Below are 25,969 nucleotides of genomic sequence, written 5' to 3' on the forward strand. Positions count from 1 at the left end.
AGTACTGCACGATGCTTGCATGATTGCACCAGTAATAAAGGCCCAGATTGACTGTCTTTTTTCACCTATACAAATAAATCCTCTATCAATATAGGCTATATTTTCTTAACTCTCTCCGTGCACAGAAACAAAATCAAATAAAAGAGAGAAGTTAGATAATTTTTGAACTAATTATCCTAAGCGCAAAACTAGTAGCTCCAACAAGAACAAAAAAAAGAGTCTTAATTAGGCGGAATAAACGTGCATAATTGCCTTTTGGTTGCCACTCACATTGCTTTATTTCCATGTCCCATCATCTCAATGACAACCTCGCTCATGGTATAGCTGATATTATTAGGTCACTAATTAACGGCGCTAACATTTCGTCGAATAACGGCTTGAGCTACTTGTGAATTCGCACATGGTGAAAAGTGTAGGAGAGTACACGTCATTTCAGTTCCTATTACCGCGGCCCATGCAACGCAAATTTGGGGACGTCTCCTACACAGCTTCACACGGTCGGTCGCCCCGATCGATATATAGCTCCGCTGCGCCCGTGACAACTCCACTCCACCACTACTCGCTACCAAGTAGCGCAAGCTCCTTCCCGTGTGGTGTGCCTGCCTGCCTCAGTGCCTCTGCCTCTACGCGCGGCCCGATGATGGGAGGAGGAGGGGCGCTGATGCTGGATCAGCGCATGGCGGCGGGTGACAAGGCCCTGTTCGGGTTCGGGGCAGGCGAGTGCTTCTTTGGAGAGGGCGACCTCGTCAACCCGGCGCCGGTTCCGGCGACCGAGGAGATGACGACGACGATGAGCTTCCCCTTGGACGAGATGATGGTGAGCGACGACGACGTGGACGGCATCGAGGAGCTGGAGCGCCGCATGTGGCGGGACCGCGTGCGGCTCAGGCGCCTCAAGGAGGAGGAGCAGCAGAGCGGCCGCCCTTCCGGCGGCTCCGGCGGCGCCAAGCACGAGGCCAGCAGCAGCAGGCAGCGGCAGTCGCAGGAGCAGGCGCGGCGCAAGAAGATGTCGCGCGCGCAGGACGGGATCCTCAAGTACATGCTCAAGATGATGGAGGTCTGCAACGCGCAGGGCTTCGTCTACGGCATCATCCCGGAGAACGGCAAGCCCGTCACCGGCGCCTCCGACAACCTCCGCGCCTGGTGGAAGGAGAAGGTCCGCTTCGACCGCAACGGGCCCGCCGCCGCCGCCAAGTACCAGGCCGACAACGCCGCCGCCGCCGCGGGAGACGGCGCTGGAGGCGGCGGGGGCATGGCCGCCAACGCGCTGGCGGGCCCGCACTCCCTGCACGAGCTGCAGGACACCACGCTGGGCTCGCTGCTCTCCGCGCTTATGCAGCACTGCGACCCGCCCCAGCGCCGGTTCCCGCTCGAGAAGGGCCATCCGCCGCCGTGGTGGCCCGCCGGCGCCGAACCGTGGTGGCCGCAGGCCGCCGTGCCGGGGGAGCTCGGCCCGCCGCCGTACAAGAAGCCGCACGACCTAAAGAAGGTGTGGAAGGTGGCCGTGCTCACCGCCGTCATCAAGCACATGTCCCCCGACGTCGACAAGGCGCGCCGCCTGGTCCGCCAGTCCAAGTGCCTGCAGGACAAGATGACCGCCAGGGAGATCGTCACGTGGCTCGCCGTGCTCAGGCAGGAGGAGGAGCTCTACCTCCAGCTGCACCCAGGTGCCCGCCCCGTGCCGTCCTCCGCCGCCGCCGCCGCGACGATCCCGTTCTGCGCCAGCTCCTGCGAATACGACGTCGACGGCGCCGACGGCGAAGACACCTGCCGGAACCACCAGCCACCCTCCAACGCCGCCGCCGCGTTCGTGGACCTTTCGTCGTCGTCGTCGTCGTCCATGGACGATGCGGGCCACAACAAGTTCGTCATGGCCGAGCCCGCGGCGCTGATGAAGGAGGAGGCCGCCGACGCCGAGTTCTTCCAGAAGAGGAGCGCGCTGGCCGCCGCCGCGGAGCCGGAGCTCATGCTGGGCTGCAGCTTCCGCGCCTACACCTGCGGCAACGTGCAGTGCCCGCACAGCAGCAGCGCGCACGGGTTCCTGGACCGGAACGCGCGCAACGCGCACCAGTACTCGTGCAAGTTCAACAACAGCCCTGGCATCGGCGTCGGCGCGGCCGTGCCGCCGCCGCCACGCGCCACCGAGTCCGTCTTCCCGGCGTCGTTCGTCCCGCCCGGGCAGGCGGCGGCGCTGGGCGGCCTGGATTTCGACCTGCCCGTGGACGGCCAGAGGTCGCTCGCGGAGCTGATGGACATGTACGAGGCCAACGTGGGCGGCGCGCCCAGGAGCCTGGTGAGCAACGTGGACACGGCCGCCCCCGGCGTGCAGGTGTCCGGCCCGTTTCCGACGCCGTGCCTATTTGGCGACACCATCAGCAACGTGATACAGCAGAGCGCGGCGTCGTTCTACGTCCGTGACGGCACGCCGTTCGGAGGCGAGATCAACGCCGCGTCGCCGGAGCTGAGGTTCGGCTCAGGCCTGAACGTGGCAGGAGGCGCCGCGCACTACGGCGGCGCGTTGCAGCTGCAACAGCCGCAGCCGCACAAGTCCACGGGATCCAACGCCAATTGGTTCTACTGACTGCCGGCAGAATCATGGATGGAATGGAGCTTATTGGTTTAATCTTCAATCTTAGGGCATTAGAATTCACGAGCAGACGACCTCGTGAGTTTTCTTCAGTCTTGTATTTAAGTATTGTATAAGCCTGAAAATGGACAATGGCTCATGCCGCCGTCCAGCCATAAACCACTCCTTGGGAGGTTATCAAATTCACCTCAATCCACTGCGTTGGGTGGATTGGGGTGAAATTTAATTCAAGTTTCACTTTAATCCATCCCAACATACGTGGATTAATACGAATCCGACTATATCCAAACAATATTTTAATGGGAACTTCCATCCTACTCAACCTATTTAGCTTAATCAAATCCTGTCCAGCAGTTTCACTTGAGTATTACGTATATGACTGTTGAATGGATATTCCCCATTGGAAATGAGATGGAATGAGTTCAGAAAGCCGAGACATATTTATCAACCGGACCAGTCGAGCTAACTACCCTTAGTGGATATTCCAACAATTTTAGGACCAAATAAAGAGTCTCACAAAATACTAACTTTTTATTACTAATTAGTTAATTCCTCGGTTATCAACTAACTTGTTCTTAATAGCCAAAGGCTTTGTGTTAGGTGTTTAACGCACCGCATGCACCCAACCAGCCATGCCCCACCCTTTCTCCTCCCACACACGTGCAGTTGTCGTCTTCGTCCGACCTCTTTCTTCCTTGCCTCTCTCACACCCTCAAACCCATGGAGACCAAGGATCCACCAGCGACGCCGAGCCCTCCGACGATGATGAATCGAGCGGATCCAATGCCCCGTGCCAGGTTAGTGGTTAAGGTTTGAGGATTAGAGATTTGGTGTGTTCTCTGGCAGTAAAAGGGGGCTTCGGGAGGCCGACAACTTGCGGCGGTGGCGATCAATGTGCGGGTAGTGGGAGAGGCTGGTTGGGCAGTGCCAACGACGTGGGAATTGACCAGTGCACAAGAAAGATGAGGAGGAGGATATAGTTGTCCAAACGGGCCGCCCAGGCATGGCACAACACTGGCACGGTGAAGCACGGCACGACGAGGCATGGCACGGTCAGGCACGGCGGCGTTGTCATGCCGTGCCTGATAGTGCCACTGTGCCGGCACCTCGGCCCAGGCACGACCATACAACCAGTTAGTCGTGCCGTGCCGTGTTGTAGGCACGGCAACCCATCATGCCTGTGCCGGCCCAGGAACCATAGCTCGCCGCAACGAGCGTCCTTGCCATCGCCATTGTCGTGCCATCGGTATTCGTGCCGCTACTGTCCGAGCGCCCCCGCATTGCCACTATCATTGCCCTCCACTACGCCATGGCTTAGGGAGGCGGCGCGCGCCGCCATCTCTTCAGACTAGATAGGGCGAGTGTCCGAGAGAGAGGGAGGGAGGAGTCGAGGAGCAAGGGAGAGGGACCAAACTCCGGACTCCGGAGGAGCGAACGAGCGAGAGGGAGTCGAGGACGCATTCGGATGCCAGAGGAGCGAGAGGGAGGGAGCCACGGAGAGAGAGAGAGAGAGAGTCGCGGTCGGGGCACAATGAGAGGGAGCGGTGGCCGGCTAGGAGGGAGAGGGCAGAGGGAGAATTGCTTTTATATCTAGGTTTTGCTCATCAAGCTTATCCAACGGCTGGGAAAAGATAGGAGGCATCCAACAGCAGAACATTAATCATGTCGTGCCCGTGCCGGCACTGCGGGCCGGACCTGCGGCCAAGACACTGCCCTAGATCGCGCCCGTGCCAGCATTGGCACTGTGGGCTCTGTGTCCGTGCCGTGCTAGTGTCGTGCTTTTTTGGGCTGGGCCCGTGCCGGCCCATCGTGCCTAGCCCAGCTGGACATCTATAGAGGAGGAGGGCATTGGTATTAGCAAGGGCAAGGGCGAAGGTGGCGTGGCACCGCCGAAGCCGGACGGGGAGAGGTAGCGGCGGGGGAGCGCGAGAACTTGAAGATGCAAGAAAAATAAAAAGAATCCGTATGTGACGTTCTTCAAGTCTAAGGGGCCATTTGGTACAGCTCCCTGGGCAGCTCCTAGAGCCATTTTTGCGCTTCTTCAACCAAACGGGGGCAACGCAAACGGCTTCACGCTCGGAGTCGCAGATATTCCGTCGAGAGAAGAGGAGAGAGAGGGTGGGAGCTAGAAAATCGTAGCTTCCACCGGCTCCGCTTGCTCCCGTCGGCCCAGCGCAGGGCGATGGGCGGATTTGCCCTCGCTGGGACGTCCGGGCGTCGCCAAACGCGGAGACGCCGGGGCGGCTGGAGTCGCTGAGGGGCGAGCCCACGGGGGCAGGAGCCGCGCCGCTAAGCGCAGGGACGCCATGCGGGGCCGCCAGGGTCGCCGTTGTGCGAGCGCTCGTTGGGGGCGCAGGGACGCCACGTGGAGCCGCCGGGCGCATGCCACCGAGGTCACCGATGCCGTCGGGCGTGAGAATGCGGATGTAGGCGGCCGTCTGGCATCGGTGGTTGAAGAGATGCGGATGGTTGGATGCAGATAAGGTCATGGGGTTGTGGATGGTTGGATGCGTCGGTGGTTTGACCGATGAGATAAGGTTGGGAAAAGAAAAGAAAAGAAAAGGAAAAAGGAAAAAGATAAGAGAAAAAAGAAAAAGGGGCATTACGGACATTCCATCCTTTCTTGTTTTGCCAAACGGTCATAAAAACTGCTCCAGCTCTCTGATTGAATCTGCTCCACAGGTGAAGCCATAACTGAAGTTGTTTTGACTGGAGCCAGAGCTCTGCCAAACAGGCCCTAACTTGAGTCCTTATGCATAGTTTAAAAAGCAGGCCACCTATGGATGGGTTGTAATCTAGAATATTTTATAATTTGAAGTAGTTTTAAATTTTGTATACTTTGCTGTTGTTCGCTGGTCTGGTTCAGACCAGCCAGTCGGCTGGTCCCCTCTTAGTTTACTGTTCACCAACCTAGTTGAACAGTGTTTTTCTCTCGTAACAATTTAGCCGGAATAATATTTTTCAGTCAAGTTTCAGACCAGCGAACGAGGCCTTTATATTGGTATTTTTAGGACTAATGGAGTAGCTAAGGTTCGAGGTTTGGACGATTCAGAAAATCCTTTGGCAATGGCTTAAGTGCCCGGAGCCAAGATGTTTTTAAAAGTATAATTTCTTGACCAGCTTCGAAAGAGACTGAAATAGCGTTATCTTTTTCATTTGTCGTCCTTGTGATTTGTTAAAGGAGAGCCCGGTGCCTTTTCCTGATGTACAAAAGCAAGGCCGCCCTTTCACGAGCACAAATGGGTTCCCTTGCTATGCTTGGTGCCGTGTTGGACGCTCGCCGTGTGGCCCCCCTGGCACGGTCGCCGGGGCTAGGAGGACTAGGCGACTAGCCGCCGCCGCCGCCTCGCTTCGCCTCCCCACTATCATGGAACAGCAACAGCATAGCAAGAGGGATGGGCCGATGGGGACGGTGAGGAGGAGGACGCTTCACCTGACCTGACTGACACGACACGACACGACAGGCCACCAAACAGTACAGTGGCGCCGCAACATGGGATACCTAGTAGATGCTGCTAAGCTTGGGAGGCCTGCTCTGCCGGTCATCCTCGGCGGCTTGGCTGCACTGCACGATCCAGCCACACAACGTCAATCGTCAACACCTGATTGAGTTAGGAGTTCGGAGACTTCAAGGGAGTTAGGATTAGTTAGAGGTAAAAGCCAAAAAAAAAAACAAGAATTGGTACATGGTCGTATTATAGCTTTTCAAAGAAAGCATCAAAAGCTCTTGTTAGGGGTACTTATTACTTGGTTGATCATAGTATATGCTAAAGACCAATTGGTAGGGCTCTGGCTCCTTCTAAAAGGGTTTCGGACTATTTATGCATAGTAGCTTTTCTGGTAGAGCTAAAGCTGTTTTATAATATGTTTGGCAAAACAGCTTTAGTGATAATTTTATAATAATTTATATTATGTTTGCGAGGAAGAGACGAGAGAAGCCACGTTTCCGTGGCTCCAACTCCTCTATGCAAAAATGGCTCCGGCTCCTCCGAGTTTCTTGCAGTGAGCCATTTTTCATATGGTTGTTTGGCAGGGCTTCTTGCAAGGAGCAGGAGCTGAAGCCCCACCAAACAAGGTCTAAGACTGACTCCAACGGATCACGCATAGCGTGACCCAAACCCAAAATGGATTGTCTACAGTGTTTTATCCGCATAAAACACTTCTCCAACGGAGTAGGCAAAGGAGCAACGCATTTTGAGTGGGAGCCGACACGGGACGCAAATAAACGTCTTCTCTCCGTCCTTCTGCGTCTCCATGCTGCCGGAGCTCGTCCATGCCCAGAGGCACCGCGCTCCTCTATTCCTTCCGTCCGCAAGAGAGAGAACGAAGCGGAGGGAGAGAGAGAGAAGCAAGGCGGCGTGCAGACCGGGGAGCACCGGCGATGGCCCCAGCGGCCTGCGGCCGTCTCCCACGAGAGAGGCAGCAAGGGGAGAAGGGGAAGAGAGAGCGCTCGGCGGCGCTATTACCTCGGTGCGGATTGAAGGGAGGGAGAAGCAGGGGAGCAGGGAGAAGAAGAGGAGGGAAAAGGGAACAGGGAACAGGGCGGACCGCAGGGAGAACTTCTCGAGGGGCACCGCCCTCGCCAGATCTCGCGCCGGAGCCACTTCTCGAGGCGGCGAACTTCCTCGCGGGCGAGGCGCACGGCGGCCTCCTGGCGCTCGATGTCGGCGAGCGCAGCGCGCGCGCTCAACGCGGCGCTCGGCGTCCTCGACGCCCTCGAGCAGGGCCCGGTTCTCTTCGCGGCACAGAAGCTCATCCACTTTCTCCCCCACCATCGAGCTCAGCCAAGACGCCGCAACACCGGCGCCCTCGCCGCCCCCGCTTCCGCCCTCCCCGGTTGAGGACCTCACGCGAGCACCCCCATGGAAGCGGCAGCGGCGCCGCACAACAACCTGAGCAAGGGGACCCGCGGGTACGAAAGGAGACCCGACGAGCGGGCGGAGGAGCGCGGCTTCTCGTTTGAGTCGCCTGTTGGAGAAGGGAAGTTTTTGGGTCCGTGGCCCTTTCACTGTGTGGTACCCAAACCGTCGAATGCCTCTTGTTTTTAGGTCCGGCTTGTTGGAGACAGTCTAAGAAGAAAAGGCAGCTACAGAATCCCTTTTTGATGAAATAAAGCAGTTACAAATTCTAACACTCAATCACATCCTCTTCAAATACATGATGATGATGATTACAATGTGCACTCGTGACAAATAGAGCAGCAAAACACTGCGTATCTCCTCTACTAGATGCACACTAATAGCAGCTTGACACAGACGATTGCAAATTAGCAATGACCATTAACACGGGCAAACAAAATCCCAACGAATTAAGGGTGCAACTAGCTGCTTCCTTGCACGAGAATTCTCCTAACACTTAGCTTTCCCCTACCTCTTCCATCTCCCGCGAGATTGGGTTAGGAACTTTGGGCTTTTCAGCGGGTTGAGGTTGGAGATTTGAGATTGAGAATTTGAAGTCTTATAAGGCTTGTTCGGCTATTCGCCTTCCTAAGTTTATTCGGTTGATCTCAGGGGATGAAAAAAAAAATAATTTGTAAGGGATCTAATCATCAATCTTTTTCCATCTTTTCCAAACCTAATAAACCCTAAGACCATTGGAGGGGATGAGAGGGATTTTGATTTGGTACTTAGGACAGGTTTGGTTCTACTATAAGCCCTAGTAGACCAAGGAAGTTAGCACTAAGAAATTGTCTGTTATTTGGTTGTAGATCAAAATTTATTGGGCCAAAGAAAATTTGACTAAGAGCCAACAATAGTGAATAGAGGAAGTTAGCACTTGTGTGAGTGGAAGATTTTGTTGCCGCAGCTTGGCATGGCTAACAAGCCACTCCAAGGATGAAGTGTCGTGCCACCGTTAGGTGCATGTGGATCTAGATCTATGATGAAACTTTAAATGCTAAGAGCTACGTACCTAATTAACAATTTGTTTTTACTATGGTATTTATCTACAAAACAAGATCGGACGTGACTATGTCTTGATGAAGAAAAAAATGGCATATGATCCCACACGTCATACTCACTGTTGTGCCAAATTTTTATATTTTTCATTCAAACAACATTTTTCCTGCCTATGTTAGCATGACTATTAACCAAAACAAGTTCTTTTTTGCCATGTTTAACATTGTCCCAGTCTGGTTATGACCAATATTTGGCTTGGTTCCTATAGATCACAAACCAAACATTTTTTATTCCTCTTTGATCTTATCTAGTTCCTTTTAATCCCTCTCTAATCCCTACTACACTGGACAGAACCTTAACGAAAAAAAGACTCCAAAGAAAAATTGGCACCCATAGTGATAAAGGAAAATGGTGGGTGGGTGGCACGGTGCCCCCACCTCAAGGGATAGTACATCCCAGACTGAATCAATGCCCCCTTAATCAAGTCAACTTTCTTTATTTGCGGCGTTACTGTTTCTGCTATCACCTAATGAAATGAACCTAGGACTAGCGAAAAACATTTGGTACTATACAGTCATATGAAAGCAAGGACGCAGATTCCTAGACAAAAGCTTTTGAAACGAGGCCTCAAAAGTTGAAGAAATGGGTTGATTGGTTGACCGAGTTGCTTAAGTCATAGTGAACTCTGTCAAATCATGTGGTTCCCAACAAAGAAGACTGTAGCAACTCAACTTTGTTTTCATGGTTAGAGAAACTATCTCCATGCTCATTTTGGAGGGATGAATTTGTATTTCTCCTCTACTTTATGGTTGCATGAGCATGCAAGAATTTTGTTCCTGCCTCTTCCTCTTTGATCCATTTTATTTTTTCTCATTGCTTCCAATAGAGCCTTTGTTGTTTTAGGAGAAGAATTCACTTGTCACATAGCATGTTCCTCAGCCTGTTCGCTTGCTCGTAAACGATCGTAAATTTTCAGCCGGAAACAGTGTTTTTCTCTCACACCAAACCAGCCAGCAGTAAATAATCCACGATACGATACGGCCTCCCGAACAGGCTGCCTAAGATTCCATTCCTTAATAGAGAGGTTCCTAAGTAGTTCCAATGTTTCATGGAATGTTAGTGTTTGTTAGAGGTAAAAGTGAAAAAAAAAAAAGAATTGGTACATAGTCATATGTAAAGTTATAAACGAAAAAGCAACTCTAGATGAAAGCTTTTCAAAGGAAGTATCGAAAGCTCAAGTGTAGGGTCCTGGAGACACTTGATTACTTGGTTGATCATACTCCCTCCATCCACAAACGGGTGCAACTATGGGATTTGTGCCAACCAAACTAGCTTAATGTTGACCAAGCTTTTAGTTAATAGTATTAACATTTATGTCTTCAACTAGGTTTTCTATGAAAACATATTTTATAATTAATTTAATGATACTTATTTTATATCATAAATATTAGTATTTTTATATAACTTTGGTTAAACTTCAAATCATTTGACTCCTTGATGGATAGAGAGAGTATATAAGAAAGTAAAGGCGGCTACGAAAGTCCTTTTGATGAAACAAGGTAGCTACAAATTCTAAAACTCAAACACATCCTCTTCAAACACATGATGATGATAATTACAGTTGCATGTGCATAGAAAACTCATAACAAATAGAGCGACAAAATACGCAGACGATTGCCAAATTTGCAATAACCTTTCACTCATGCACAGAAACTTAAGGAATTTAAGGTGCAGCTAGCTACTTCCACGCACAAGAATTCCTTCTTAACTCATATTGGGTTAGGAACTTTAGGATTTCATCAGGTGGGGGTATGTGATTTTAGATTGAGAATTTAAAGCTTTAAGACTTGTTCGGTTAGCCTCCTTCTTAAGTTTATTTGGTTAAGCTCAGGGGACAAAACAAATTTAACTTGTAAGAGATCACCGAATAAACCGTAAGACGATTGGAGGGGACGAGAGGGATTTTGACTTGGGATTTAAAAAAAAAACTCGGCCTACGGTGGGCAGACAGCCCCCGCAATTTTGTGCTTAAGGAAGAAGACCTTCTCACGCAGACCGAGAAAACCCCCGAACACCGTGTCCCGCCCTTACACAGGGGCCCGTTATCTTGTGAGTGGGCCGGTCCGTTGCCTGTGCTTTGGCAAAGTCGAGATAGACGAGGGGATTTTTTTTTGTGGGTACCGGAAATTCTGCCCACAGCGAGGCTCGAACTCCGGTCGGCAGGCAGAGGCCTTAAGCCTCACCTCCTGGCCAGTCGAGCCGAAGCTCGTCTCACGTTTGGTTCTACTATAAGCCCCAGTAGACCAAGAAAATGTTGGTTATCCCTAAACATTTGTCTGATATTTAGTTATAGGCCAAAATTAATCAAGCCAAGCAAAAAATTTTTGACTAAGAACCAACAGTAATGAACAGAGAAAGTTAGCGCTTGCATGGGCGAGAGATTTGGCTTGGCATGGCTGGCAAGCCACTCCAAGGATGATGTGTCATGCCACCATTAGGTGCACATGGATCAAGATTCTAAGATGATAAAACTTCAAATGCTAATGGCTACTGAACCGTGTATCTAATTTGCAATTCGTTTTTAGCATGGTATTACTTATGATTTTATCTACAAAATAAGATCCCCTCGTGACTATATTTTAAAGAAGAAATAATAATGGCATGTGAGCCCCACACGTTTTACTCACAGTTATGCCAAATTTTGGCATGTTTTTCATCACAAGCAACACTTTGCCCATCTATGTTAATATTCTGGCAACTTATTTTTTTTGTCATGTTTTGACATTGCACCATTTTTGTTTTTGACCAATATCTGGCATGGTTCCTGCAAAGCACAAACCGAACTTCTCCTTAATTCTCTATGATGATCAATTTCAGTCCCTCCTACTCATTTCGTTCTAAATTATAAGACGTCTTGGTTTTTCTAGATTCACAACTTTTGCTACGCATCTAGATATATATTATGTCTAGGTTCATAGTAAAAGCTATGAATCTAAAAATACCAAAACGTTTTATAATTTGTGACGGAGGGAGTATCTGGGGCTATTCGGCTGGTGCAAAAATTGCACTGTTCACGGCTGAAAGTTACGGTTCACGACTGATTTCCTCTCACAAAATTCTCCAGGTTCATTCAGATTCCTCTAAGCGAACGAGGCATCTGTTTCCAATCCTCATCGAACTGCCTAGAACCATAGAAAGCCATGCAGCCCGAGGCCCGTCGGCACGGCCCGTGGCCCGACCTTTTGGCCCAGCACGGGCACGGCATGGCCCGGTGGCCAGCAGGCCCGTGCCGGCACGGGCCGATGGACCAGGCCGTGTCTGGGCCGCCACCCTGGCCCGTGGCACGGCCCGGGCACGGCACGGTGGTGTAGGCCGGCACGGTGACGGTCCGGTGCCCCATTTGGCCCAGCAGCCCACGAAGGTCGGCAACGACAAATATAAGCGCAGCGCAGGAGGCCAGGAGCCCTGCCCGGCTGCCCCCAATCCCTCATTCCCTCCCGGCCTCCCCAATCCCTAACCCTAATCCTCATTCTCGCTCGCTCGCTCTCGCTCTGCTCTAGATCTCGATCCACCGCCGCCACCGCCATCGGCCCCGTCCTCGGCTCCGGTGACCTCGCCGGCGCTCATCCACTCCACCTCGCTAACCCCGTCATTCGCCGCCGCACAGCCGTCTCTCTCTCTCGCTCGCTCCTCCTCGCTCTCGCTCTGCTCTAGATCTCGATCCACCGCCGCCACCGCCATCGGCCCCGTCCTCGGCTCCGGTGACCTCGCCGGCGCTCCTCCACTCCACCTCGCTAACCCCGTCCGGCTGTCCCCGTCTCCTCCCTCCTTTCCCTCTCCTCTCGCTCTTGGTGAACCGTGAGCCATGTGAGTTCGTGTTCTTCTTCCCTACCCTACCTCGCCCATCTCGCCGTCGATTCTAATCGTTGTCTCCTCCTCCCCACCTTTGGCTCTGGCTTCTTCATCTCCGGCATCGGGCTCCGGAGCGCAGGTTCATCTTGTTCTTCCCTAACCCTAACCCTACTCTTTCTTTGGATCTGCTCGTCAGTTCTTGTTCTCTCTACTCACTCTGTCTCTGTCTTTTTGAGTTGTAGGTTCGTGCCTAACGCCGCGTCCTCCTCTGGAGTGGACATGGCCAGGCCACCGAAGCACCCGTCGAGGGGCGGTGCTAGAGCTGGATGTCGGGGTTGGGCTTAGGTTGGTGCTGGTGCTGGGCTCACAATGCAGGGGGCAGATCAGCATCCCCCCTTGTCGACGGCAAGGACCTAGCGCCGTACCCGGACGAGGAGCTAGAAATCGAGAACGATGACGACTTGCGTGATGACGCAGCCGGTCTGTTCGGCATCGATCTCGGTGACGGTGACGGCAACCAGCCCATTGATCTCGATGGCGACGACGGTGATGGTGGAGTTGAGGTCTCCACTGACACTCATGGAACCTCTTCCACCTCTGGTAAGAAAGTTTTTGATGTTTGGGATTACTTCCATGAGATTAAGGAGAATAAAATTCGAGTGAGGGCCATCTGTAAACACTGTGGTGCGCATTACAGTGCTAGGTCTGCTGCTGGCACTAGGTATTTGAGACGGCACATATTTTCCTGTATGAAAAAACGTAAGCATGCTAGTATGGTCCAGTCTAAACTTGCTATGATTCCTGATGGTTTGAAAAATTGGGTGTATGATCCTATACTTGCTCGCACTGAGTTGTGCCGTTTGATTGCTAGGCTAGACCTTCCTTTAGGGATTGGTGAGACCTAGGCTTGGGAGGATTACATTAAGCGTGCTCACAATCCTCTGTTTCAAAAGGTTTCTAGACAGACCACCACTAGAGATATGTCTAAACTGTTTGATGAACAACGTGCTATGCTTATGAAATCTTTGTTGCCTGCTGCATCTTCTGTTTCTTTAACATCTGATATATGGTCTGGTAATGCTAAAGAGGATTATATTTCTATTGTTGCTCATTATGTTAGTGCAGATTGGGAATTACAGAAAAAAATTGTTGGTTTAAGGCTGATTGATGTTTCTCATTCTAGTAAAAACATTGCTGATAGGATTGCTAGTGTGGTTGAGGAGTTTTGTTTGATTGACAAGGTTTTTTCTGTGTCTCTAGACAATGCTTCTGCTAATTCTAGGGCTTTTGAGATTTTGCAACCTATGTTCTTTGGCTATTTAGGTTCTTATCCTACACCTACAAGAGATGATCCTAACAAGGTGCAGTATTTGCTTGTGCATCAACGTTGTGCATGTCATATAATAAATTTGATTGTTAAATCTAGCATGAAGAGGTTGAAACCTTATACTGAAGATTTTAGAACTGCAATAAGTTTTTTAAATTCCTCTAATCAAAGAATTACATTGTTTAAGAACTACTGCACAGCTCAGGGTCTTAGACCTAGAAAGTTTGGCTTAGATATGGATGTTAGATGGAATTCTACTTATTTGATGCTCAAACATTTGCTGCCATATAAGGAAGTCTTTCATGTGTTCATTACATCAAATTATGGTTCTACTTTGTTGACTGCACAGCATTGGTATGTTGCTGAACAAATAATGATATTCTTGGAACTCTTCTATAATTCCACTGTTATTCTGTCTGGTGTGTATTATCCCACAGCTCCACTTGTTTTGCACCATATGCCTGACATGGCTGAACACTTGCAAAATGCTGAAAGAGATGCTAATTTTAGAATGATTGCTACTCCTATGAAGCTTAAATTTCTTAAATATTGGAAGAAAATTCCACTCATTTATTCATATGCATTCATTCTTGATCCTAGAGCTAAGATGAAAGGGTTCTTTAATGTGCTCGAATTGCTTGCTAAGGCAACTGGATGCACTTATAGTGTGTACTATGCCGATGTCAAAGATGAATTGTATAAACTGTTTGCCAAGTATGAACAGAAATTTGGTGCAGTGAGGAGTCAAAGGGTTTCAATCCCTTCAGCTCATACTGGTAAGACAAAACAGGCATGGGGAAGGATCTTTGGAGGTCCTGGTGAATCCCATGTCTCTTCCCCCTCATCTTCATCTACTCCATCTACTGTTAGTGAGCTCAAAGCTTACTTGGATAGTGACCCTGTCACATGTTATGAGGAATCCTTTGACATACTCCTCTGGTGGCATGACCAGAAGCTAACCTATCCAATCATGTCGATTATGGCTCGAGATATTATGTCTGTCCCTGTGTCCACTGTCTCTTCGAAGTCCTGTTTCAGCTGTACATCCAGAATACTCGAAGATCGGCGGTGGCGCTTGTTGCCTGAGCATGTTGAGATGCTCACCTGCATCAAGGACTAGGAACAAGGTGCAAGAAGAGAACAACATACACCTGAGGACCTAGAACTGGAGGAGGCATTCAACAACCTCTTCCTCGATGAACAAGGCGAAGGCAGCGGCACCGGCAGCGGCAGCGGCGATACTGCTGTTGGTGGTGGATAGAAGAAGATGAGAAGAGGAGAGGTAGTCACTAAACTGAAACTTCTTTACATTCAAGATTTGAAGTTCATTATGTCTAACAAAGTAACAATCTAACATTGACATTTTGCAGGTGCTTTTGGACTGAGAGTTTGTGACATAGTTGAGGCAGTGAGTGAGTCAAGGATCAAGGATGATGGATGGATGAACATGAACTTTTGTAATAGGATAGAAATAGAACTTCTTGCTGCTGTGATGTGATCATGTAAACTCACTAAGTCTCACTGTGACTTTGCCATTGATGTTGGCTATTGTAATAGGATAGAACTAAGACTTTGACAATTTAGAGCTGGCTGTACTCTTTTTTTTCTTTCTAGGGTTTCTCACAAGGGTGAGTTTTACCTAGAAAGGTTTTTAATGAGGCAGCATTGCACAAACAGCTCATTTTGATATTATGATAATATCTCTCTTATGTCTTATTGTCTGTGAAATGGAATCTGTGAACTGTGAAAGTGAAACACTTAGAAATTTTGATGAAAAAGAGAGTTTTTTTGGCAGCCGGGCCATGGGCCGGCACGGGCCGGTGAAATTGGCCGTGCTCACCGGGCGGCACGGCACGGAAAAACGGCCCGTGGGCCGTGCCTTGGGCCAGAGGCGCGGCACGAGCACGGCAGCGGCACGACACGGCCGGCACGGTGGCCTGTGCAGACACGACGCCACGTCGGCACGGCACAGCCTGCCGGGCCGTCGGGCCGGACCGGCACAGCCTGATGGCCATCTATACCTAGAACCTCAACGAAAGAAGTCTTCAAAGAAACATTCGGCCTGTTCGCTGGTTGGTTTCTGGGCTGGTTTAGGCTGACTGGTGCTGGTTTATTATGAGAGAAAAATACTATTGGCTGACTGGTTTGGGCTGGCTGAAATCAACAAACGAACAGGCTGATTGATACCCATAATAACAAAGGAAAATGGTGGGTGCGCGGCGTGGTGCCTCCACCCCCACCTCAAAGGACGGCACACCCCAGACCGAATCATTACCCCCTAATCAAGTCGACGACTCTCTTTACCACGGCATGTTCCTGTTCCTGTTGTTACCTGATGAAATGGACCTGGGATAAAACGAAAAGCATTTGGTACGATATGGTCACATGAAAACATAAGGCCGCAGATTCCTGGACTGGACGAAAGCCTTTGAAACGAGGCCTCAAAAGCTGAAGAAAGGGGCCGATGGGTCGGCTATAAGAGGAACAATAGAAAAGCAGAAGCAAAATTCCTCTCGACGACGACGAAACAAGGTGCCTACGAAAGAGCACAGTTCTTCCTTTCGATCGATGAGATGAGATGATGAAACAAAACAAAGAAAGCATCTAAGAATCCCAACGCCCAATCACATGGGTCCGTTCATTTCGCTGAAAAAACAAACTAAAATACTGTTCCGACTAATTTGTCATAAGAAAAAAAATACTGTTTCAATTAAAAAAACAAATTAAAAAATATGAATTATAAGAGAACGTACAGGACGACCGCGACGTGCTGAAGGGTGAAGGCGCATAGAAAACTCGTGGCACTGGCACGGTACGAGAGGTAGCGGAATCTCATTCTCCTATGGGCTCTGGCGTGGCAGCTGCAGCTGCATCGGCATGCATGCACACGCAAGGGCAAGGCTTGGCTAGCTAGTAGCAGCTTGACACGGAGCGTCCCGCAAATTAAAGGACCATTGACTGGCTCGCTCAGCCACTGTGGCCCAACACAACCACGCGGTGTGCGGCAGAGGGCTGCGGCGGGCTGTCCCCTCCCCTGAAAGCGACGGCGGCGCCGCGTGGAGACGCAGGAGGACGTGTGCTTTGCCGAGCTCTGATCCGCCCGCCGGTGGGTGCCTGCCTGCGGACCTTGCAGGCTCACACGTCTCTTGCCTGTGATTGGCCACTCGGCACTCTGTATCCACATTCACATCACACGCCTCTAGCCAGGGGTCGTTGCCAAACGATGCTCAACACAGGCTGCCTTGATTGATCCCGAGAACTGCATGCCTTGCCCCACAAATAACATGTCTGTTTAGTGCTTTTTTATAACTATATCTGTTAGTGTTAGTGCACTCTATATATAAGACACAACTATATATGTCATCAAACAATAAAGAGGCTGGTACCTCATTCCATTATCTAAACATATAAGGCATATTTCGTTTGATTGGCTTGGCAGTGTTCGGCTGAGCTACAAGCTAGCTTATTCAGGTTTTTTTTCGGTTAAAGCAGTGTTTTTTCTCTTACAACATTTTAGTATAAACAGTGTTTTTCAGCATAAACAGTGAAAACTTGTACCAGTCGATGTTCACACGGCTGCTTTTTTTTTATAAAAAAAACTTTTATTGCATCACAAACAGGTTACAGAGACGGGGATCATATACCCCCAATCAAAGTTTCGTAATACATACTTGATACTACACGATGGAGAATGAGCAAGTGCTTGACAAAAGAAAATGTAAACAGCCAGGACGCTTGCTCGTCTTGCCCTTTTAGCAAGAGCATCAGCTATCTTATTTATTTATCTGTATATATAGCTTTATTACCAAGTAGCTTCTTGCTTGCTTAATGTCCTGCACTGTAGTGCGTTGCAATCTAGCAAGCACAACAGAGGCCAACACCCGATCGTCAATTAGCATAGTTGCATCCCGGAAATCGCGTGCAACAACCAGCTTGGCACCGAAAAGGAAGGCGTGAACTTTAGCCTCCAAGGGTTCCAAGACATCAGGAGTAGCTACCTAGAAAAAAGAAGCATTGGAAATACTTCTAATAGGTTGAGTGAGGATGAAAACTTCAGTTCTAGTTTGGGTGCTTGTAGCAGGATTTTGAGAGTCGACAGAGCATCACAAAAAAAATTCTAGGACCTTAATGAGTCTGCAAGGTAGCAAAATGAGGAGCACCTACAATGGTAACAGGCTCAGACCTTGTGTCATCTTCGATTGCTAATTGTAAACCCCATCAATGGCCTTAGCGTCATGCAACACTCTTGCAACGACCCTTTAAGTTGTTAAATCTATGATCGTTAAGATTTTTTCATAAATACCACATAACGGAGGAAAACATACCTCTTAGGTTGGCATACAACAAGGGTCTAAGAGTCACCGGATATGCCTAGTGCTCTCCACCGAAGAGTCACCGGAGAATAACACTAGTAGCCCTTGGAGCCCCCACACAAAAAAGTTCTAGCATCCAAACTTTCATGATTTATCGCCTAAAGGTAGCGTGAACACATGTGTTTGGCGTTTACACCCGTTTAGCCATCGTTAAATGTCAACATTGAAACTGTTTTTTACCAGTTTGACCGTTTAGACGCATTTAGCGTTTAATTCTGTGACTATGGCCTACATTGTATGTGAACCCACCATTTAACGCTTCGTGTCTAGACGGCAGTTTAGATGCGTTTGGGAGAAACACCGATCCGGAGGATGGTCCATGGTGGAGTTTGAAGTGTCGGAGGCGGGGAGGAGGAGGTGGTGGTGATGGTGGCGGATTTGAACAAAAACACGGTGGTGTCTCTGTGCTGGGGATGAAGGAAGCAAACCGACCAAGGATGACGGTTGATCACAGGGACTCATGGGCTCTGATACTAGTAATTGTGACGTTCCTAGGGTAATTACCGACGAATCGAGAAAAGAGCATATACAGCGGTGGCGCCTGTTCGGAGGACCCTGTTTTTTTAGGAGATTCGTCTAATCTCCTTTTGCTCCTATCACATAGCCTTTGGGCTTGGCCCAAGAACGCACTCTGGCCTGCTACTACTCGGCTCGTGGCCCTGCTAATAATCAGCATCCTCGCTGTCGCTGAACCTCCGTATCCTGGACGTGTGAACCGAGGACCTTGAACTTGATCAGCAGCTTATTGTTTTTGTTTTTAGCATGAACAACGGCGGACGATGAGTCCCACCTGATTATATTACCACTGGTTCCACACGTATCTGGTGGGTGGACCTTGGAGCAGCTGACCACCAGAACGCCTTGACCTCCTTGGCGAAGTCCCTCTCCCTGCCGAGAACCACCGTCGAGTGGTCGCGCCTGTCCATGACACGGAGCTTGGCGCGCGGGAGCTTCGCCTTGAGATGGTGGCTGCACTCGACCGGAACCACCTGGTCATCGACGCCGTGGACCACCTGCACCAGGATGCCGGCCGCCGCGATGGCCTCCAGGTTTCGGTCCTGCAGTGCCGCCCCGCCGCAGATGACGTTGTGCATGGTGTGCCACGCCGAGTGGTGGGTGTGCTTCATCAGATCCCTCACCCTAAAATCCACGTCCCTGCATTGCATTGCATGCAACGTTTAGTACTTTTTTTAGATAGTTTTCAGCACTGTTCAGCGTGTCTGAAACTCTGTACCGTGATTACGAGTGTATGTATGTACCGTACGTGTTTCTCGTGAAGAGGCTGAAGAGCCACTCCCAGAGCAGGTGGTTCTTGCAGACGAGGAAGCAGACGGTCCTCTCGACATGCTCGTACCACGACATCACCGCAGAGCCGAACAGCAGCGGTGGCCACAACTTCTTCTCGGCCAGCCTGTTGAGCGCCACCTGGCTCGCCTTCTGCTCGCACGGCAAGAGGTACGGCTGCATGTTGCAAGTGCAACCAACGAACACGGTCAGTCGTCACTGACTGATGGTGAGTGGCGAAGGAGCTGCCTACCTACTGGTGTGTGCGTGTACTCTACTCACCGGTGCAACCAGCGTGATGGATTTCACGCGGGTCGGGTGCTTGGCAGCCAAGGCGAGGGCGATGATGCAGCCCATGGAGTGGCTGACCAGGTGGAAGGAGGCGCTGTCGCTCATCAGGCCATGCGGCTCGATGAGGCTCCTCTCGATCACCTCCACGTGGTTTCTCACTCTGTACATGCAATTCGCAGGCTTAGGGCTCTGGCCGAAGCCGAGGAGATCCACCGCGAACAACCTGCAGTCGTCGAGGATGAAGGAGGACTCCCGGAACACCGTCTCTGACCAGAAGGACGACGACGACGTGAAGCCGTGCACGAAGATGGCGTTCTCGGCATCGGGAGTGGTCGTCGTCTCACTCTGTTTTAGCGTGCATGCGTGGACATTACCTTCCCGATCCGGCTCTTTGACGACGATGTGCAGCCGGCCGCTGCCGCCGCCGCCGCCGCCGCCTTCGCCTTCGCCTTCGCCTTCGCCACCCCTCCATGTGACACAAGACTTGCACGCGCAGTCAGACCACCTGGGGCTGCGCCACTTGCAGGGCGCCACCATCTCATCCGGCGGTGTCCCTCTTCTCCTCCCGACGACGTGTCGCAGGAGGTACAGGATCGCGTCCCTGACGGTGCTCCTCCGAACGCACGCGTACAACGTGTCAGAGACCTCGTGGTCGCCGCCATCCACTGCTGCAGCGGTCGCCTCGCTGATGCCACCGTTGTCATAGCTCCTGTGGCAGTAGCAGCACATGGGGCTGTCCTCGAGGACGCCGTCGAGGAGGGCGTACACGAAGCAGAGGATCACGTCGGCGACGTCCAGGACCGCGAAGACGGCGGTGGCTAGCGCCGTGGACGCCGCTCCAGCTGCCCTCCATGGCCATGTGGTGGACGACGACCACCGGCTGGCGCTCGGAAACGTTGGCATGGTAGGTGGTGCCAGAACCCAGAAGGGACGGGACAGGACAGGAGGGAGGCGTGGCGGCGAGCTGAGGGGGCAAGGGAGGACAAAGCGGATGGATGCGATCGATGCGAGCCGTGCACCTACATGCGCTGGCCGTTGCTCCACGTCGTCGGTGTGCGCAGACGATGTAATAATCCGCGCAAGCAAAAGCCGGGACCCTGGGAGGCAAAGGCAACCAGGCAACGCTCTTTAATTTTGACGGGGTCCCGGTTGCTTTGCATGCGTGCTGTTGTGCGTTTCACACCATGTGTTAAGTTTCTCGTACGTGCCATGTCCAGGCCTGCACATGGTTTCGTCTCGCCAAAGTTGTCGCTAGGCAGGTAGGAGTAGCGTCCTTCCGCGCGCGTCTGCTTTTTCTTGACGCGTACATTTCGATTAATTCAACAGCTCATCGTAAGTTCAATTTTTTTTCTTCCGAAAGCAAGCTCATGAGTAGTTTTATTAGACTGTTCCGATGCTGCTCGCCGGAGCCAACTTCGCGTCGGGATCCTCAACGGCACGGGGATATGATTTTTTTGAACGGGATGATGCTACTCATTTCACTGCACTGCATGCTCTGTCACACATGCGCGCGCATGCTGTAGCTCCAAGTTTCTGATGTCATCGCGTGCGGTCACGGAGCAGGCGAACATCACTTGAAATGTGCACTAACAAGGAGCACATGGTACTATGGTAGCCGTGCACCGCCGCCGCCGCGCTCTCAACTGAGGCCCGGTTTAGTTACACTTCCTTTTGCCAAATTTTTCAAGATTCTCCGTCACATCGAATCTTTGAATGCATGCATAAAGCATTAAATATAAATAAAAAATAAAACTAATTACACAGTTTAGACGAAATCCACGAGACGAATCTTTTAAGCCTAATTAGACTAAGATTGGACACTAATTGACAAATAACAACAAAATGCTACAGTGTTCATTTTGCAAAAAAAATTTGCATCTAAACTGGGCCTCAGCCGGCGACTCACTTTGAATGTGCACTAACAAGGAGCACATCGTAGCCGTAGGATTCGCTCCTACGCCGCTACCACCACTTCAGAGTAAACTTATATTCATTTTCCTTAAATCATGTATCCCCAAACCCCTCTTTTCTTGGGTTTGGTTATTCTTTCCTATTTTACCTGATGTTATTTTCTTTTCATGTTGCCTCCATACAAAAAAAAAACATTTTCGAGTTCTATCTATTCTTTTGACAATAGATTTGAGTAAAAGATACTTCCTCTGTTCCAGATCGTAAGATGTTGTCTAGGGATCAGAATTGAACACCAAAGGGGTGTGATCAGACATGTGTACTCCAGGTGCATTTCCGTCCCCTAACTCCCTAAGGGGCAAGTCCCTTAACTTATAGGTATTGATAACCAAATTGAACGTATCAGAAAATTTATTTACCATATATTTATTTAGTTTTTTCATTGCTCAACCTGAGGATATTGAAATATCCACCCATAACCAGGGGGTATTTTGCTTTGGAACATAAACTTGTCAGTTCAGTCATGAATTGGTTTTATCATATACATTAGCTATAATCACAAAATCACCGTCCTCAAAACTTTCTAAATCAAATCTCTTGTTTCAAATATACCCCCTCCCTCCCCCTCCCCAAACACACACACACACACACATTTGCCCTTAGACGCCTTTAGGAAGCCAAGCAAAGCTCTTTTGATCATCTAATTTCAGAAAAAAATTGTTGGTATAAGTTTTCTTTATAGTTTCCTGCAGCCCCCACAAAGTTAGCCTGCTATTCACATACTATGTTTTTTAGAAAGGTACTAAGGAGTTTTTGCTCAACCCCTCTGCAATTCCAAATTATGTCTATCACTTAATAGGTTTTTTTATATCTCCTTTATTTCTAAGCTTGAATCTAGGGTGAACCTTAAATTCATCTCCTTCATAGATGGGTTTGCCAACATCAGGTTGGTTCCCGGCAACTCTGGACGTAATTTTACTTTTCTTGGCACCTTTTGAGTTTTCTCTTTTTCTTCTTACTTGACATAATTTTAACAATTTCATCTTCAGATTCACCATTTTGCCAAATTAAGTCCTTCTGTTCATCTAGGACAAGTGGTTCATCCTCCTAGCTAATACCAAGTTTGCTTTATCTAAATTAGATCTAGCAAATTTTAAGTCATTCAAAGTGTCTATTTTCTGAAAAGATATGGTCTCAGGATTGACGCCCATTTTAGTCCCTATGGAAATTAGTTCAGAATTATTAAGAACTGCAAAGGAGTACTTGTTATTTTCTTTCATATCTTCATTGAAGTCTTGATCATTTTTTAGCTTTACCTTATCATTTATAGTTGCATAGAAGTTTTTTTTCAAGAATGTGTTCGTTGACACGTGTTTCATTAATGAGGAGGATATGAAGCTTACAACAAGTCAACATAGAAGCGTTCTGCACCTTGATTATCTTGCTTTGTTTGACCTGCTTTCATTCGGCTTTCCCTGGCATATCATTGTATAGAGTATCATTGGTTTTCTCATCCCCTTTCATAGCTCTGCCCACGTTCTTCTTCCATATAGCCAACTAAAACACGATTCTCCTCACTGTCTTGCATTATAGTTTGGGTAGCTATTTCCTTTTCCCTGCCATCTTCATGAGTAGATCCCTCCCTAGGAGGTTGGCTCGTTAAAAAAGCTCTTTCCTTTATTGGTTTTGTGTTAATTGATCCATCTTGTTCCTCCATAGTACTTATCTTGCTCTCCTCCACCTCCTTTGCTATAAGGATAGTTCTCTTGGCTTCAACAGCAGCAAGAGAATCAAATTTGGTGTACCCCTCCTGCAGCACCCTCTGGAAGAAGTCATAAAAAAGAAATCCAGGACTCCATCAACAACTGCAGGCACCTTTGTCACATCCCTGCAAGCAATTTTTACCCTGATGTATTCTTGCTTTGTCGAGTTCTCCTGATCAACTTCAAGTAGAACCCCCACTTTTGAGACAATCATGCATACCTTCTCATACGAGACACTTTAATTCTAAACCAAGCTACATCAAGGGGCCCCTTGGAGCTAGTAGCAGAGTTCCATTTTTCAACCTTGAACACCACATTTATTTGAAAATAAGCTATATCCTCAATTGCCTTGGCAGTAGAAAACCTCATTTTATATTTATTTTCTCCTATTTTCTTTGCAAACCATCTCTATGAGGATGTAGGACCAGCTTTGAGTTTAAATTCATTTTGAACCTGTTTAGCAGTTGCTACCCTAACCGTGATAGTTCTAAGGGCTGTATTGGACATGTCTTTGATACCAAAATCAGACACAAAACTCTTGATAAAATGAAATCCCTGACAATACGTAGAAAAACCAAAGAAATAGGAGATATATTCCCATGGCATTTTGGTTGTACAAGTGCTCAGTACATAACCCTCCTTGTTACATCGTCCGATCCACACATTGGTAGATTGGGACAAACTTAAGAAAAGTGGCTTATCTTTCCACACTTATTGCAAATTCCACTCCGCAAGTTGTTATTGCTTTCCTTTATCTCCTTTCCTTCCTCAAATTGTTCATGTTTGTTTTCTTCTACCTTATTGATAGTCCTGAGAGTAGAATTACTTTTGGCAGATTTAGCCTGAAGATGTTGTTGTTAAACATATTTTTTTGATTGGTTGAAGTATGAATTGCATAGCATAAGGTTGAAGAGGGAACTTGAAGCATTCATATGTTTTTTCTTCTTAAGCATATTACTCGAAGAGGAGACATAATTATTCGCATGTCTGATCATAATTGTGACACACATAATTGTATTGATGATAAGAAAATGATAAAAAGGGATTGGTTGAAAAGGCTATTTTCTGTTGAACAAGTTTTATTTGTTAAAATTAATCTTTTATGTTATAAACAATAACTATCAAACTTAAATCCAACCATCATTTTTTGCTGAAATTATTGATCTTCATGCTCTTGGTTTACAGGGGCTTTCTGATGAAGCAAGTGATCATGGGTGCACACTGATAAATAAAAATCACTAGCTTTTTTATGCGAAGAAGATTTATCTCTCCATGAGAAATTTGATGTATATCTGCAAAGAAGAAGGAATTTTTGATAGTGTGTAGTAGTCCCACATAGCTCAGCACAATAGTTTTACTTCAGGACGAATAAACAATTGAAAATAATTGGTTTATGTTTTGATGAGACCCTACATAAGCTTGGCTTTTCTTGTGCAGGCTATTCAGTGCTAAAAATTTTGTCATCAATGAAGCAAAAAATGAAAAGATTGTTCGGTTTTCAAACATACAAAATGATGATTTGAGGACATGCAATTCAGGAAATGCTAGGTGGACATGGAGCACTTGAATGAAATGGTTCGTCAAGAAAGTATTCCCTTTGGATATAACACCTCATGAATTAAATGTATGGTTGCTCTCATGATGGAACCAAAATTTGAAGATTTAATGCCAACCCATGTTTCACTCTTAGATGATCTTTATGCGGGAGGAAAACTGATGTCATGGTATGTGTAGAGAGATAGCATAATACCTCACGCCCATTAGGAGGGGTGGCTTTTATATATAGTCACAAGGACATTAATATAGTTACAAATATATATATATATATATATATATATATATATATATATATATATATATATTTGTATAGAACTACTATCCTATAGCTGGCTACAGAATAACTTATTCTGTAGCCACTTTGAGTTATGATAATTACTATGTTAATTTACGAGATTATAGTAACTCCTTACTAAGTGGTTTAATATAATGTTATGGTAAATATCCCCATGTGTTATAGTAACCCAACTATCATAAATATGTATTGATATTATGGTAAATTAGTATATAAAATTATAGTAAATGGAGGTGGCTATAGAATAACTTATTTTGTAGCCGGCTACTGAATAGCGGGAGGCTCACGGACGCATAGATTGGATAGAAAATCAATAAATAATTATACAGGCGGGCCCTTAGTCATGATATCCACAAACTGATGTGAGGACGACACATGCAGAACACAAACTTCACCAAGCGCGGCCTTCTCACAGACAAAGTGAATGTCGATCTCGATTGCTTGGTCCGGTGGTGATGGACGGGGTTTGCTATCATGTAGACAGCATTGATGTTGTCACATAAGACAACCGCGATGGAGGGTAGCGGTAGATGGAGCTCCTGGAAAAGTTGGTGCAACTAGCGGCACTCGGTGACAGCATGGGCGACGACACGGTACTCTGCTTTAGCACCGGAGCAAGAGATAGTGGTCCGACGCTCGGATGACAAAGACACCAAATTGTCACTGAGGTAGACGCAGTAGCCTGATGTGGAGCGGCGGGAGTCGGGGCACTCCACCCAGTCCACATCGGAGTATGTTGTGAGAGACTGGATAGGACCGCTGCTAATGTGTAGACCAGTAGAAAGAGTGCCCTTGACATAGCGAAATATCCACTTGACAGGGAGGTGCGCCTCTC

General features: G+C 48.6%; 2 protein-coding genes and 1 pseudogene across 2 annotated transcripts; 2 read left to right on the top strand and 1 right to left on the bottom strand.

Annotated features, from left to right (window-relative positions):
* The first annotated feature begins 539 nt into the window (after nucleotides 1-539).
* On the top strand, nucleotides 540-2,899 carry LOC136547595 (protein ETHYLENE-INSENSITIVE 3-like 2). Its single transcript, XM_066539561.1, has one exon. It carries the CDS (start codon nucleotides 638-640, stop codon nucleotides 2,579-2,581), a length of 1,944 nt encoding a protein of 647 aa, XP_066395658.1. The 5' UTR covers nucleotides 540-637; the 3' UTR covers nucleotides 2,582-2,899.
* Nucleotides 2,900-13,690: 10,791 nt separating this feature from the next.
* Nucleotides 13,691-15,161, top strand: LOC136544722 (zinc finger BED domain-containing protein RICESLEEPER 2-like; annotated as a pseudogene).
* Nucleotides 15,162-18,627: 3,466 nt separating this feature from the next.
* LOC136547596 (probable lysophospholipase BODYGUARD 4) lies at nucleotides 18,628-20,514 on the bottom strand. Its single transcript, XM_066539562.1, has 3 exons — nucleotides 19,603-20,514; nucleotides 19,301-19,497; nucleotides 18,628-19,191 (listed from the first exon to the last, which is right to left on the bottom strand). The coding sequence occupies exons 1-3, from the start codon at nucleotides 20,512-20,514 to the stop codon at nucleotides 18,831-18,833; spliced, it is 1,470 nt and encodes a 489-aa protein (XP_066395659.1). The 3' UTR covers nucleotides 18,628-18,830.
* Between the last annotated feature and the right edge of the window lie 5,455 nt (nucleotides 20,515-25,969).

This window comes from Miscanthus floridulus, chromosome 3 (genome assembly GCF_019320115.1).
Source record: "Miscanthus floridulus cultivar M001 chromosome 3, ASM1932011v1, whole genome shotgun sequence".
In the NCBI taxonomy this organism is placed as follows: domain Eukaryota; kingdom Viridiplantae; phylum Streptophyta; class Magnoliopsida; order Poales; family Poaceae; genus Miscanthus; species Miscanthus floridulus.

Coding starts and splice junctions, on each gene's coding strand:
- LOC136547596 (XM_066539562.1), bottom strand. CDS start 20,514: ATGCCAACGTTTCCGAGCGCCAGCCGGTGGTCGTCGTCCACCACATGG. Junction 19,498..19,602: donor CCATCACGCTGGTTGCACCG/GTGAGTAGAGTA, acceptor TGCAACATGCAG/CCGTACCTCTTGCCGTGCGA. Junction 19,192..19,300: donor AGCCTCTTCACGAGAAACAC/GTACGGTACATA, acceptor AATGCAATGCAG/GGACGTGGATTTTAGGGTGA.
- LOC136547595 (XM_066539561.1), top strand. CDS start 638: ATGATGGGAGGAGGAGGGGCGCTGATGCTGGATCAGCGCATGGCGGCG.